The sequence below is a fragment of the Salmo trutta genome, chromosome 22 (genome assembly GCF_901001165.1).
Source record: "Salmo trutta chromosome 22, fSalTru1.1, whole genome shotgun sequence".
Taxonomy (NCBI): Eukaryota; Metazoa; Chordata; class Actinopteri; order Salmoniformes; family Salmonidae; genus Salmo; species Salmo trutta.
Window position 1 is genome coordinate 32,474,544 of NC_042978.1, and position 12,251 is coordinate 32,486,794.

The window sequence follows — 12,251 nt, forward strand, 5'->3', positions numbered from 1 at the left end:
GATAACCAGTAGTGTCGCGATACCACGGGTGAAAAACATTCAGTGGCCTAGCACCCTGTTTGCCCTGTCATCCGAACGCTTGTTCCCATTTTCTAAACGTTATGCGCATGTGCTATGCAAAAAACCTGTCAATGATATTCACACTTCTACTCAATACAACACATATTGAGTTAACTTGACACTGTTCACTGTATCATAGAATACTACATGGTGGCTGATTTGCTCATATTTACAAAGGCCTACCTGTGATTTGGCTGGAGGAATTGGAGCAAGGAATATATACTGGACATGCATAATGATCTGCATGTCAAAGTGAAAACACTGCATGAAACCTTTACTCTTCAGTTAACCCTCCCTCTCATAAACACACTCGCTCTCCCACAAACACATATACAAATGTTAGGCACCCAACAGAATTTAAGGAGCACCAGAAGGAGTATTCCCCCTCCCCCCAAAATAAAAACTTTCCTGAACCAACACTTGCACTTGACCCCCTCACTCCCCTTCCTAGCGCTGACTTTGCTGATAGCTTCTTTATTGAGGAGAAGTGTACTTACTATTCCAGTGACATGTGGTTGTCCCACCTAGCTATCTTAAGATGAATGCACTAACTGGGCGTCTGGTAATTGACTAAAATCTCAAATGTAAAATGATGTAGTTTATTCTTACATTAGGCCTATGTGAATCCTACCTTTTTAAAGCACATCTCATGAGTAGCAGACCCTTTTCCTTTCTTCCGGTGCCAATCAAATATGCCTAAACCTACTGTCAAGTTACCAGGCTGTTAGCTAGCTAGGCAACATGGCTGAACAATGCTGTTTGTTATCAAAACAATTATTAGTTACCCAGGGTTAGTTTAAAACGGCCCACAACATGGTTTGTGAAGTTATATAAAATTGGCTCAGGAAATAAAAAGGTAGCTCTGGTAATACTCAGTATACTAAACGTTAGGAACGCTTTCCTAACATTTGAGTTGGCTGGATGTTCTTTGGGTGGTGGACAATTCTTGATACACACAGGAAACTGTTGAGCTTAACAAATCCAGCAGCATTTCTTGACACAAACCGGTACGCCTGGCACCTACCATACCCCGTTCAAAGGCACTTAAAAATAAATCTTGCCCATTCATCCTCTGAATGGCAAATATACACAATCCATTTCTCAATTGTCTCAAGGCTTGAAAATCCTTAGTTTACCTGTCTCGTCCCCTTCATTGACACTGATTTTGAAGTGGATTTAACAAGTGACATCAATAAGGGATCATAGCTTTCACCTGGTCAGTCAATGTCATGGAAGGAGCAGGTACAGTTGAAGTCGGGTACATTTAAACTCAGTTCACAATTCCTGACATTTAATCCTAGTAAAAATTCCCTGTCTTAGGTCAGTTAGGATCACCACTTTATTTGAAGAATGTTAAAATGTAAGAATGATAGAGTGATTTATTTCAGCTTTTATTTCTTTCGTCACATTCCCAGTGGGTCAGAAGTTTATATACACTCAATTAGTATTTGGTAGCATTGCCTTTACATTGTTTCACTTGGGTCAAACGTTTCGGGTAGCCTTCCACAAGCTTCCCACAATGAATTGGGTGAATTTTGGCCCATTCCTCCTGACAGAGCTGGTGTAACGGAGTCAGGTTTGTAGGCCTCCTTGCTCGCACACGCTTTTTCAGTTCTGCCCACAAATTTTCTATAGGATTGAGGTCAGGGCTGTGTGATGGCCACTCCAATATCTTGACTTTGTTGTCCTTCTGCCATTTTGCCACAATTTTGGATGTATGCTTGGGGTCATTGTCCATTTGGAAGTCCCATTTGCGACCAAACTTCCTGACTGATGTCTTGAGATGTTGCTTCAATATATCCACATAATTTTCCTTCTCATGATGCCATCTAGTTTGTGAAGTGCACTAGTCCCTCCTGCAGCAAAGCACCCCCACAACAAGATGCTGCCACCCTCGTGCATCACAGTTGGGATGGTGTTCTTCGGCTTACATGCCTCCCCCTTTTCCTTCAAACATAACGATGGTCATTATGGCCAAATAGTTATATTTTTGTTTCGTCAGACCAGAGGCCATTTCTCCAAAAAGTACGATATTTGTCCCCATGTGTAGCTGCAAACCGTAGTCTGGCTTTTTTATAGTGGTTTTGGAGCAGTGGCTTCTTCCTTGCTGAGCGGCCTTTCAGGTTGTGTTGATATAGCACTCGTTTTACTGTGGATATAGATACTTTTGTATCTGTTTCCTCCAGCATCTTCACAAGGTCCTTTGCTGTTGTTCTGGGATTGATTTGCACTTTTCGCACCAAAGCACGTTCATCTCTAGGAGACAGAACGTGTCTCCTTCCTGAGCAGTATGACGGCTGCGTGGTCCATGGTGTTTATAATTGCGTACTGTTGTTTGTACAGATGAACGTGGTACCTTCAGGCATTTGGAAATTGCTCCCAAGGATGAACCAGACATGTGGAGGTCTACAATTGTTTTTCTGAGGTCTTGGCTGATTTCTTTTGATTTCCCCATGATGTCAAGCAAAGAGGCACTGAGTTTGAAGGTAGGCCTTGGAATACATCCACAGGTACACCTCCTATTGACTCAAATTATGTCAATTAGCCTATCAGAAGCTTCTAAAGCCATGACATCATTAACTGGAATTTTCCAAGCTATTTAAAGGCACAGTCAACTTAGTGTATGTAAACTTCTGACCCACTGGAATTGTGATACAGTGAATGATGAAGTGAAATAATCTGTCTGTAAACAATTGTTGGAAAAATGACTTGTGTCATGCACGAAGTAGATGTCCTAACCGACTTGCCAAAACTATAGTTTGTTAACAAGAAATTTGTGGAGTGGTTGAAAAACGAGTTTGAATGACTCCAACCTAAATGTATGTAAACTTCCGACTTCAACTGTATTCCTAATGTTTTGTTTACTCGGTGTATGTCACTCAGAGGCTTGCGATTGCAAAGCCTGCTCAAACTGTCCTGTGCTCTTGGTTATGCCAGGCGATGATGAAATTATACAATTTAGCAACTTTTCTCGCTTTATGTGCTACTCCAATGTAACAAATGTGCAAATGTAACAACAGAAGATTCCTCAGGGTCTGCATCCCCGCTCGCCAGTACGGCTGAATTTATATTTTAAAAACGGAGGAATGGGTGCGCAGGAAGAACGGATGGAGAGAAGCAGGTGGGTGAGGGCTGGTAGTGGATGCTGAGAGAAGCAGGTGGGTGAGGGCTGGTAGGGGATGCTGAGAGAAGCAGGTGGGTGAGGGCTGGTAGGGGATGCTGAGAGTTGCAGGTGGGTGAGGGCTGGTAGGGGATGCTGAGAGAAGCAGGTGGGTGAGGGCTGGTAGGAGATGCTGAGAGAAGCAGGTGGGTGAGGGCTGGTAGGGGATGCTGAGAGATGCAGATGGGTGACGGCTGGTAGGGGATGCTGAGAGATGCAGGTGGGTGACGGCTGGTAGGGGATCCTGAGAGTTGCAGGTGGGTGAGGGCTGGTAGGGGATGCTGAGAGATGCAGGTGGGTGAGGGCTGGTAGGGGATGCTGAGAGAAGCAGGTGGGTGAGGGCTGGTAGGGGATGTTGAGAGAAGCAGGTGGGTGAGGGCTGGTAGGGGATGCTGAGAGATGCAGGTGGGTGAGGGCTGGTAGGGGATGCTGAGAGATGCAGGTGGGTGAGGGCTGGTAGGGGATGCTGAGAGAAGCAGGTGGGTGAGGGCTGGTAGGGGATGCTGAGAGAAGCAGGTGGGTGAGGGCTGGTAGGGGATGCTGAGAGATGCAGGTGGGTGAGGGCTGGTAGAGGATGCTGAGAGATGCAGGTGAGTGAGGGCTGGTAGGGGACGCTGAGAGATGCAGGTGGGTGAGGGCTGGTAGGGGATGCTGAAAGAGGCAGGTGGGTGAGGGCTGGTAGGGGATGCTGAGAGATGCAGGTGAGTGAGGGCTGGTAGGGGATGCTGAAAGAGGCAGGTGGGTGAGGGCTGGTAGGGGATGCTGAGAGATGCAGGTGAGTGAGGGCTGGTAGGGGATGCTGAGAGATGCAGGTGGGTAAGGGCTGGTAGGGGATGCTGAAAGATGCTGGTGAGTGAGGGCTGGTAAGGGATGCTGAGAGATGCAGGTGAGTGAGGGCTGGTAGGGGATACGGCAGGATGATTAAAGCTGCCACACGTCAGATGCACATGAAAGTGGATATTATTGGACTGGGGTATCCAAGAGACTAGTTGCTGTTGCTTAAAATATGTAAGTGAATTTAGAAACAAAACTGACTGTATAAACAGGCACTAGCTGGTTATTTAGAACTGAAGGGCTGAAGAATGTGTTAGTGTCATATTCTAAAATGTTGGTATCATAACGTTTTTGTATGGTGACATTACAGTGGTACTGGTATACCGTGCAACACTAGTATGTTATTTCCTATCAGTTGCTCTCAGTCTTTGCGGTATTTGTGTATCCACTCTCCAGGACAGTGAAGAAAACACTTGGTGCCGACACATTGGTTCAACACTAAATAACTGGGATTGGGAATAACACAGTGCTCTTCCTCCTGTATTTTTTGTTCTCCTCATGAGGACTCTGATGGGGAAGAGAAGAGACAACCTAGTGAAGAGGTTCTGTTAGAGGCTGAGCCTGCTACAGAGGACGGTGAGGATCCTTGTATTTTATATTATCTATTTCACAATACATCAAATACTCTATACTCATCCTCTGGACCACAGAGAACATGTATTTAAGGATACGTCATAAATCCTGTGTACCATCTCACAGTTATGTGGGCAGCAGGTAGCCTAGCGGTTGGGCCAGTAACCGAAAGGTCGTTGGTTTGACTCTCAGCGCTGACTTGCTGAAAAATATGGCTATGTGCCCTTGAGCAAGGCACTAATTGCACCTGTAAGTTGCTCTGGATAAGAGCAGCTGCTAAATTACATGTTTTTATATTTATTTTGATGTAAAAACATAAATCCACCTGTGTACCTCAGAGTACATGTCGGGCTGTTGCATTGTGACGGAGAGCGACACAGACCTGGAGGTGGAGTACCAGGAGAGGGCTGGAGGCCGGAGATCCCTAGGGGCAGACAGAGAGGGGGAGGCAGGGGGAGAGGGGGAGGATGAGTCCCTGTCTGACTCCAACACAGTGAACCAGGACAATGTCTCCTTCAAAATCCTAGAGAGAGAGAGCCTGTTGGAGCCAGAGCGGCCACAGCCTGAGATGCCCCCGCTGTTCATCCACCTCACCTGCTCTGTTAACATGAAGAGCTGCCACGGATCCATGCCCATAACCACGCTACCCACCTGCCTGGGTGAGTACACACTGCCTCTGCTCTGTACCTGGCACCCCTCACAGCCCTCACAGAATAGACTCGAGTCAATAGACAGCATGTGAATCATACCTGGGTTGAAATAGCTGCACTTTGAGTTTGTCTGGCACAATGGAACCAGTGGACTAGTTCCTAAAGTGCTAACCCTTCCCTCTGGCACTACAGGCAGGCTCACTCCTACACTCAAAGTATTTGAAAGACAACAAATACTATTTGAACTCAGGTCTGGCGTGACATTGTTTTAATGCTATTAAATGCCCTACTGTTCATGTTGAGACGTGTATGGTGTTATTGCAGGTGAGGTGATCATGTGTCTGGAGAATGCAGAGGCCCTGCAGGCTGTGGATCTGAATGATCTGTCTGTCACACTGGACATCTTTGTTCTCACCTTACCCCTGGAGATAGAGGACATGCAATCAGACTTGAGACACAACAGGTTAGATCCTACTTTCAAAAAAATATGTGGAATGAAAATAGCCCTCTACACTCATACCCGTATGTGGGTTGAAAATGACAGATTTGGCCAATGAGCGCATAAATTGGAACACAGTGGCTGCACAGTAACATACTATGAATGATGTCAGAGCATGACTGGTTTTGGATTGCATAAACGACAACAGTAGCTGTGTGATTTGATGGGGATGCAGGGCTGTTCCAAAGAAAACAACTACAAGTGTGCTTGCTTTAATTCCTCAATGGCACAGCTAGGAGAGCTCAAAAAAACAACTTCTAGTTTGACTGTTTTTTGAGTCATGAAAGTGCATTGAAATGACTTAGGAACTGTGTAAACTTTAGAGAGGTGTGTGGTCACGGAGCCACCAGTTAGTCCTCTCACTCAAACCCTTGGCATTTTTTTGTCTTATGTTGCACCTACCACACATTTTCAGATTTCGTTATGAACAAATGCAGCGAAAAGTATAGTAAATGTAAAATGCACATAAAATCAACAGTGTAATAAGTCTTGTCAGGTGAACTGTTGTGTCCTCAATTTTGGTCTAATAATTTTCACATCATCCCCAAACAGTTTCCTTTCAATTGCTACCATGCTTATGCATATGCATTTCATATTTATTTTGTGAGAAACATTTACATTTAGTCCTATTCATATAGGCCAAGTCCCATGAGTGTGTAAAGGGTTAAATGACAAACTCCCCCAAAAATCTTTTAGCTCTTGGATTAGTTTGTGTTCATGGGGTAAGGTGCTCTTTGGTTCCCCAGGTTTGTGAATAACATTAAAAAGAATTTGGAGCTTAAGCTTTTAGGACATCACTCATCCAAACACACACAGGCACTCTTACCGGACACATTATCATTGGATTGATAAGGTGCAATGTGGATGAGCATAGCCCTCTGCTGTATATGTTCATCAAACTGCATTTCTTTCACTAGAAGGTGATCATGTTAACTAACAGCCTGCACTCTCTCTAGGTACACGTCAGAGAGCAGTGTGTCTCTGAACCGTTCTCCAGGTCAGCCCTCTTCCTACCGCTCTGAGGATGTGATGGGCAACCTGGACAGAGTAGTAGAGGTCGACGGGTGAGTCATTGGGCAGGATGAGAAGCGGAGAAGTCTTGTCCTATATCTGTTTGTGCTGTATAGCCATTGTCAGTTGGCTTTACAGCACAAACAGATCTGGGACCAGGCTAAAGGAGTAGGTGTTAATAGGTGATTGATCTAAAGCAGCAACCTTTTCCTGAGTCAAGATCACTTTCGCAGTCAAAAAGCAAGCCGAAATCTAACGCTCATATTTCTTTATTTTTACATGACATTAACCTAATAAAAACTGTTCTGTAAGAATTAGGTTTGTGCAGTAGGCCTAATACATTATCACAGCATATTGGCTGTATGCCTGGCCTGCCAATGTTATTCTTCTCGGACCATATTATATTTCAAAACTTGAGCTTTGATGACAAAATAGATCAGTTGGTGTAGCACTTGCGAGGCACAGGCTGAGCATAAATTGAATTAATTAGCAAATAATTTACTTTTTGATTTTACTGGACTGCTATGTAACTTAGTATCAAACTGCTGTGACCAGTGTCGTGGAAGCTCTATACAGTAGGCACGGTGATTTGAGCTATCCGATTGGCCAGTACAGTAGGTGCACATGATTGAACCACAGATCTCCCGGTCCGCCGGGTAGGCGGAGTTTGTCTTTTCAGACAAATGAAATTCTTAAAAATGGGAACACTTTACTTAACCGGTGCGCATGGCTTCTGAATCAAGTGCACCTACCGCCAACAGCGCAACGAATTAAACAAAAAGGAGTACAAGCCTTTATCACAGCCTTTATCATTGGCTTTTCTACAGAATTGTTAGGTGTTCCACTAGGAATGACTTGAAGATGGACCAGTCAATCACCATCGACTGGTTGGTGACCACTGATCTAAAGGGTAGATAAAAGCATGTTGAGGAGGGTTTGGCTGATGATGACATTTGTCAGCCTGCATGATTTCTATGACCTTGCAGTAGTTCATTATTTCTTTATTTCAACAGGGTTGGAGGAGACTCTTTGTCCAAACTCCCAATTCCACACAAACTAGCCGTGTTAGCTGCCATGGAGGAGGTAAATTCAGTCTCTGTAATCTCGATCTTGGAACTCGATCTTGATATGATTTGAGCTAGTCGAACCACTAAATAGCTGAATTCTTCTGTCACTGAGCTACATATTTCAGGCCCATTCACTCAGATCTCCCTGTTGCCTCTCGCTGTAGATCCGTTGGCTCCTGGAGGATGAGATTGTGTCAGCTCTGCGTCACTCCCGGGTCATCAGCTCGTCCACGCTACAGAAGGTGGCGGGTCACGTGCTTCGCTCAGGCGGGCGACCACGCTGCCACTGTGAGGTCGTTCCCTTGCAGTTTGTCTTCGGCCCTGAGCAGTCCCTGGAAAAGTTCAAAGAGGTGGGCTGGGATGATGACCAGGAGGGGTGACAACTGTTCTTCTTTCATATGAGAGATGAGTTCATGTCCTTTTTTCTAGTGGGGTCAATATGTTTTTCTCATCGTTAGGAACCTTGCATGTTTGTTGCACACCGAAGTTCTACTCTGTCAATTGCTTTGAAATGAGGAAAATTGGTATTGTATTTTCAGTTTTCTTCCTGGATTGAGATGGAACTGACCCTAACCCTTGAATCTTACCCTCAACAGGAGTTCCGTAGGATGTCATTCTCAGGTTACTTGCTGAAAGGAGAGCAGGACAACTTCCACTACATGTCTCTGAGTCGACTCCACCCACAGAGGATCCAGGCTTCTAAGAGGCTGTCTGAGAGCACTGTTAACACTGAGGGGGTGGGACAGGCCTCCCAACCCAACGATCACTGTGCTGATGTGGACGACAGTGCCAGGGCTCCATCCAATCATTGTGCACCAGGAACAAGACCTGACCATGAAACAGACGTGGAGAGGGTGGAGCTAGACAGTGAGGTTTGTCAACATTCTTTTTTTTGGGGGGGTTCAACCTGACCAACTAGTTTATGCATCCTCTTTCATGGTCCTTTGAGTCGAATTAAGGTTTCCTATCTTTTTAATGTTTTTTTCTGAATAAATGCAATTTGTATGAATTAATGTATGGATGAATGTGTATGAATTTGAACTGAATTAATTATTCTATATGTTACATTTTTTCCCTCCAGGTGCAGAGAGAAGAGAAGAAGCCTGCTGTCGGGGATGTTAGTGATTCTGGTAATGACCTAGTCCAGGACCCCTGCAACCCTCCAGCCAAACCCACCCGGGATGACTCAGAGGAGGGCCCCAGACCTCGGTTGAGCTCAGCCGGTACAACCTCCACAGCCACGGGGGATGGACCCCGGGTGAGTTCTGTTGGTGTCTCCACCGGCCGACCCCGACTGAGTTCTGTGGGCAGAGGAGGAGAGGTGATAGGACCTCAGCTGAGCTCTGTAGGCTCCTCCTTCACGGCCACGGGGGATCAAGGCCAACCTAGCACCCATCACCTCAAGCCCAGCACCGACCGCTCCTCAGAAAACACCAAGACCCCATCCTCAGTCAGCCTGGCCGAGTCGGTGCAGTCCACCACCCACAGTGAGTGTCCCTGTCCCCCAGACCCAGACAACATCTAGGACCTTAAGTGATGAGACGTTACAGCTACACTGCTTGGGTAATATTCCGGTTTTCATATTTTTTTTAAACAAAGTGCAACAAGGGGGCTCGCTGTTTTTGCAACGTTGTGAAACCTAATACAAACCTGTGGTGTATAATGACAGAACCCATTCACATGGTAGCTTCCTACAGTCCTGTATGTTTGCCCATACTGTTTTTTTATGGAACCATGCTGTGACCTGCCATATCTCCCAGCAGAGGAGAGATTACTATTTCAGCTCTTTGTCTGCATTCGGAAAGTATTCAGACCCCTTCCCCTTTTCCCTATTTTTTTACGTTACAGCCTTATTTTAAAATTGATTAAATATTTTTTTTCCCTCATCAATCTACACACAATACCCCATAATGACAAAGCGAAAACATAAATACCGTATTTACATAAGTATTCAGACACTTTGCTATGATACTGGAAATTGAGCTCAGGTGCATCCTGTTTCCATTGATCATCCTTGATGTTTCTACTACTTGATTGGAGTCCACCTGTGGTAAATTCAATTGATTGGACATGAAGGCTTCAAGCTGTTTATATAAGGTCCCACAGTTGACAGCACATGTCAGAGCAAAAACCAAGCCATGAGGTCGAAGGAACTGTCCGTAGACCTCAGAGAGAGGATTGTGTTGAGGCACAGATCTGGGGATAGGTACCAAAAAATGTCTGCAGCATTGAAGGTCCCCAAGAACACAGTGGCCTCCATCATTCCTAAATGGAAGAAGTTTGGAACCACCAAGACTCTTTTAGAGCTGGCCACCCGGCCAAACTGAGCAATCGGGAGATAAGTGCCTTGGTCAGGGAGGTGACCAAGAACCCGATGGCACATGATAGCCATCTTGGAGTTTGCCAAAAGGGACCTAAAACTCTCAGACCGTGAGAAACAAGATTCTCTGGTCTGATGAAATCAAGATCAAACTCTTTGGCTTCAATGCCAAGCGTCATGTCTGGAGGAAACCTGGCACCATCCCTACGATGAAGCATCGTGGTGGCAGCATCATGCTGTGGGGATGTTATTCAGTGGCAGGGACTGGGAGACTAGTCAGGATCAAGTAAAATATGAATGGAGCAAAGTACAGCGAGATTCTTGATGAAAACCTGCTCCAGAGCACTCAGGACCTCAGACTGTGGCAAAGGTTCACCTTCCAACAGGACAATGACCCGAAGCACACAGCCAAGACAATGGAGGAGTGGCTTCGGGACAAGTCTTTGAATGTCCTTGAGTGGCCCAGCCAGAGCTCGGACTTGAACCAGATCGAACATGTCTGGAGAGACCTGATAATAGCTGTGCAGCAACGCTCCCCATCCAACCTGACAGAGCTTGAGAGGATCTGCAGAGAAGAATGGGAGAAACTCCCCAAATACAGGTGTTGCCAAGCTTGTAGCGTCATACCCAAGAAGACTCAAGGCTGTAATTGCTGCCAAAGGCGCTTAAAGTACTGAGTAAAGGGTCTGAACACTTAAGTAAATGTGATATTTCAAAAAAATATATATATAAATGAGCAAACATTTCTAAAAACCTGTTTTTGCTTTGTCATTATGGGGTATTGTGTGTAGATTGATGAGAATAAATAAACTATTTAATCAATTTTAGAATAAGGCTGTAATGTAACAAAATGTGGAAAAAGTCAGGGGGTCTGAATACTTTCCAAAGGCGCTGTATGCGTGTGTCTGTGTGGATTGTCTCTTGCGAGGCTAGCTGTGTGATAGCTAGTGACACACCAATGAGGAGAGTGTGAGTGAGTGAATCTTCGGCAGTACTAGCAGCACAAGTCTCTTAAGTCTGTTGACTGAGCTGGCAGCTTTACCCCGTTTCCACCCTTAAGGCTGTTTTCTCCCTCCATTCCCAAATCAACAGGCAGCAGCACTCCGCTCAGAGCTGACAGACAGAATATTACATGAGATGACCCATCTCTCTAGAGTACATGTTCCAACATTGAGGTGGGGAGACTCCCAGGGCCTGCCAGTGTAGAGGCGTAGGGAGGAGGAGAAAGCCCTGAGGGTCTTAGTCATGTCTCTGACAGTCTAACATAGTGGGCTTCTGGAGATTAATCTCTGCTACCTCAGGTGAATGTGGTGTAAAACTTGTCTCCCCCTCAGGTAGTGGCAAGCTGAGGCCCAGCAGAGTACAGAGTGTGGTCTCCAGTCAAGGCAGCCTGGACTCTGACATGCTGGGTAAGAGATGGACATTATAGTGATTATGATAGTGTTGCTCATAACGATGATAATGATGATCATGATCTTCATCACGATGATGATAACGACGGTGGTGACGATCATGATGATGCTGCTAATGAAAGCTAATAAAACATTTTTAGCTGTATATTTTTAGGTTATGATGGTGGCAGCAGTGACTTTGAGTGTGAGAGCCCCACTATAGAAGAACATGAGTCCCAGTCCCCCCTGGTGCCTGACTTCTGGCTCATCGTTAAGATCCACCAGGACAAAGTAGAGGTGTACTCCCACTCCAGGTGAGAGAGGGCAGGGGCTTAGGGAGGACATGGATGCAGCTCATAACTGCTGCTCACCTTCAGTCATTTAGAATGTTCAGTGTGCCATCTTACATGACACAATTGTTACATAATGATTCCATAATTTATTTATACAGGTTATTCTAATTGAGATAAAAATCTCAAAAGAGACCTGTAAGATATAAATTCGTCATGGAATATTGTTTGCAGGAGCTTCAACGAAGGGAAGGAGGACGGAGTAGGGGAGGTGCCAGAATACTTACAGTTGCATCAGATGATGGTGAGGAAGATTGGGGAGATCTGCCGTAGGGTCAATCAGGTAGGTTACACTCCTTTGTGTGATTGCGATCCTCTGTTTGTTTGACCTTAATA

General features: G+C 45.4%; 1 protein-coding gene across 1 annotated transcript in view; it reads left to right on the forward strand.

Annotated features, from left to right (window-relative positions):
* LOC115158601 (KICSTOR complex protein SZT2) overlaps positions 1–12,251 on the forward strand; it is a 71,894-nt gene that overhangs the window by 24,116 nt on the left and 35,527 nt on the right. Inside the window, exons 21-31 of the mRNA XM_029707761.1 lie at positions 4,558–4,630; positions 4,966–5,286; positions 5,602–5,740; positions 6,733–6,840; positions 7,801–7,870; positions 8,019–8,204; positions 8,451–8,726; positions 8,936–9,341; positions 11,509–11,583; positions 11,741–11,879; positions 12,090–12,198. Of these exons, the coding sequence (XP_029563621.1) occupies positions 4,558–4,630; positions 4,966–5,286; positions 5,602–5,740; positions 6,733–6,840; positions 7,801–7,870; positions 8,019–8,204; positions 8,451–8,726; positions 8,936–9,341; positions 11,509–11,583; positions 11,741–11,879; positions 12,090–12,198 (1,902 nt within the window). The remainder of the gene's footprint in view (positions 1–4,557; positions 4,631–4,965; positions 5,287–5,601; positions 5,741–6,732; positions 6,841–7,800; positions 7,871–8,018; positions 8,205–8,450; positions 8,727–8,935; positions 9,342–11,508; positions 11,584–11,740; positions 11,880–12,089; positions 12,199–12,251) is intronic.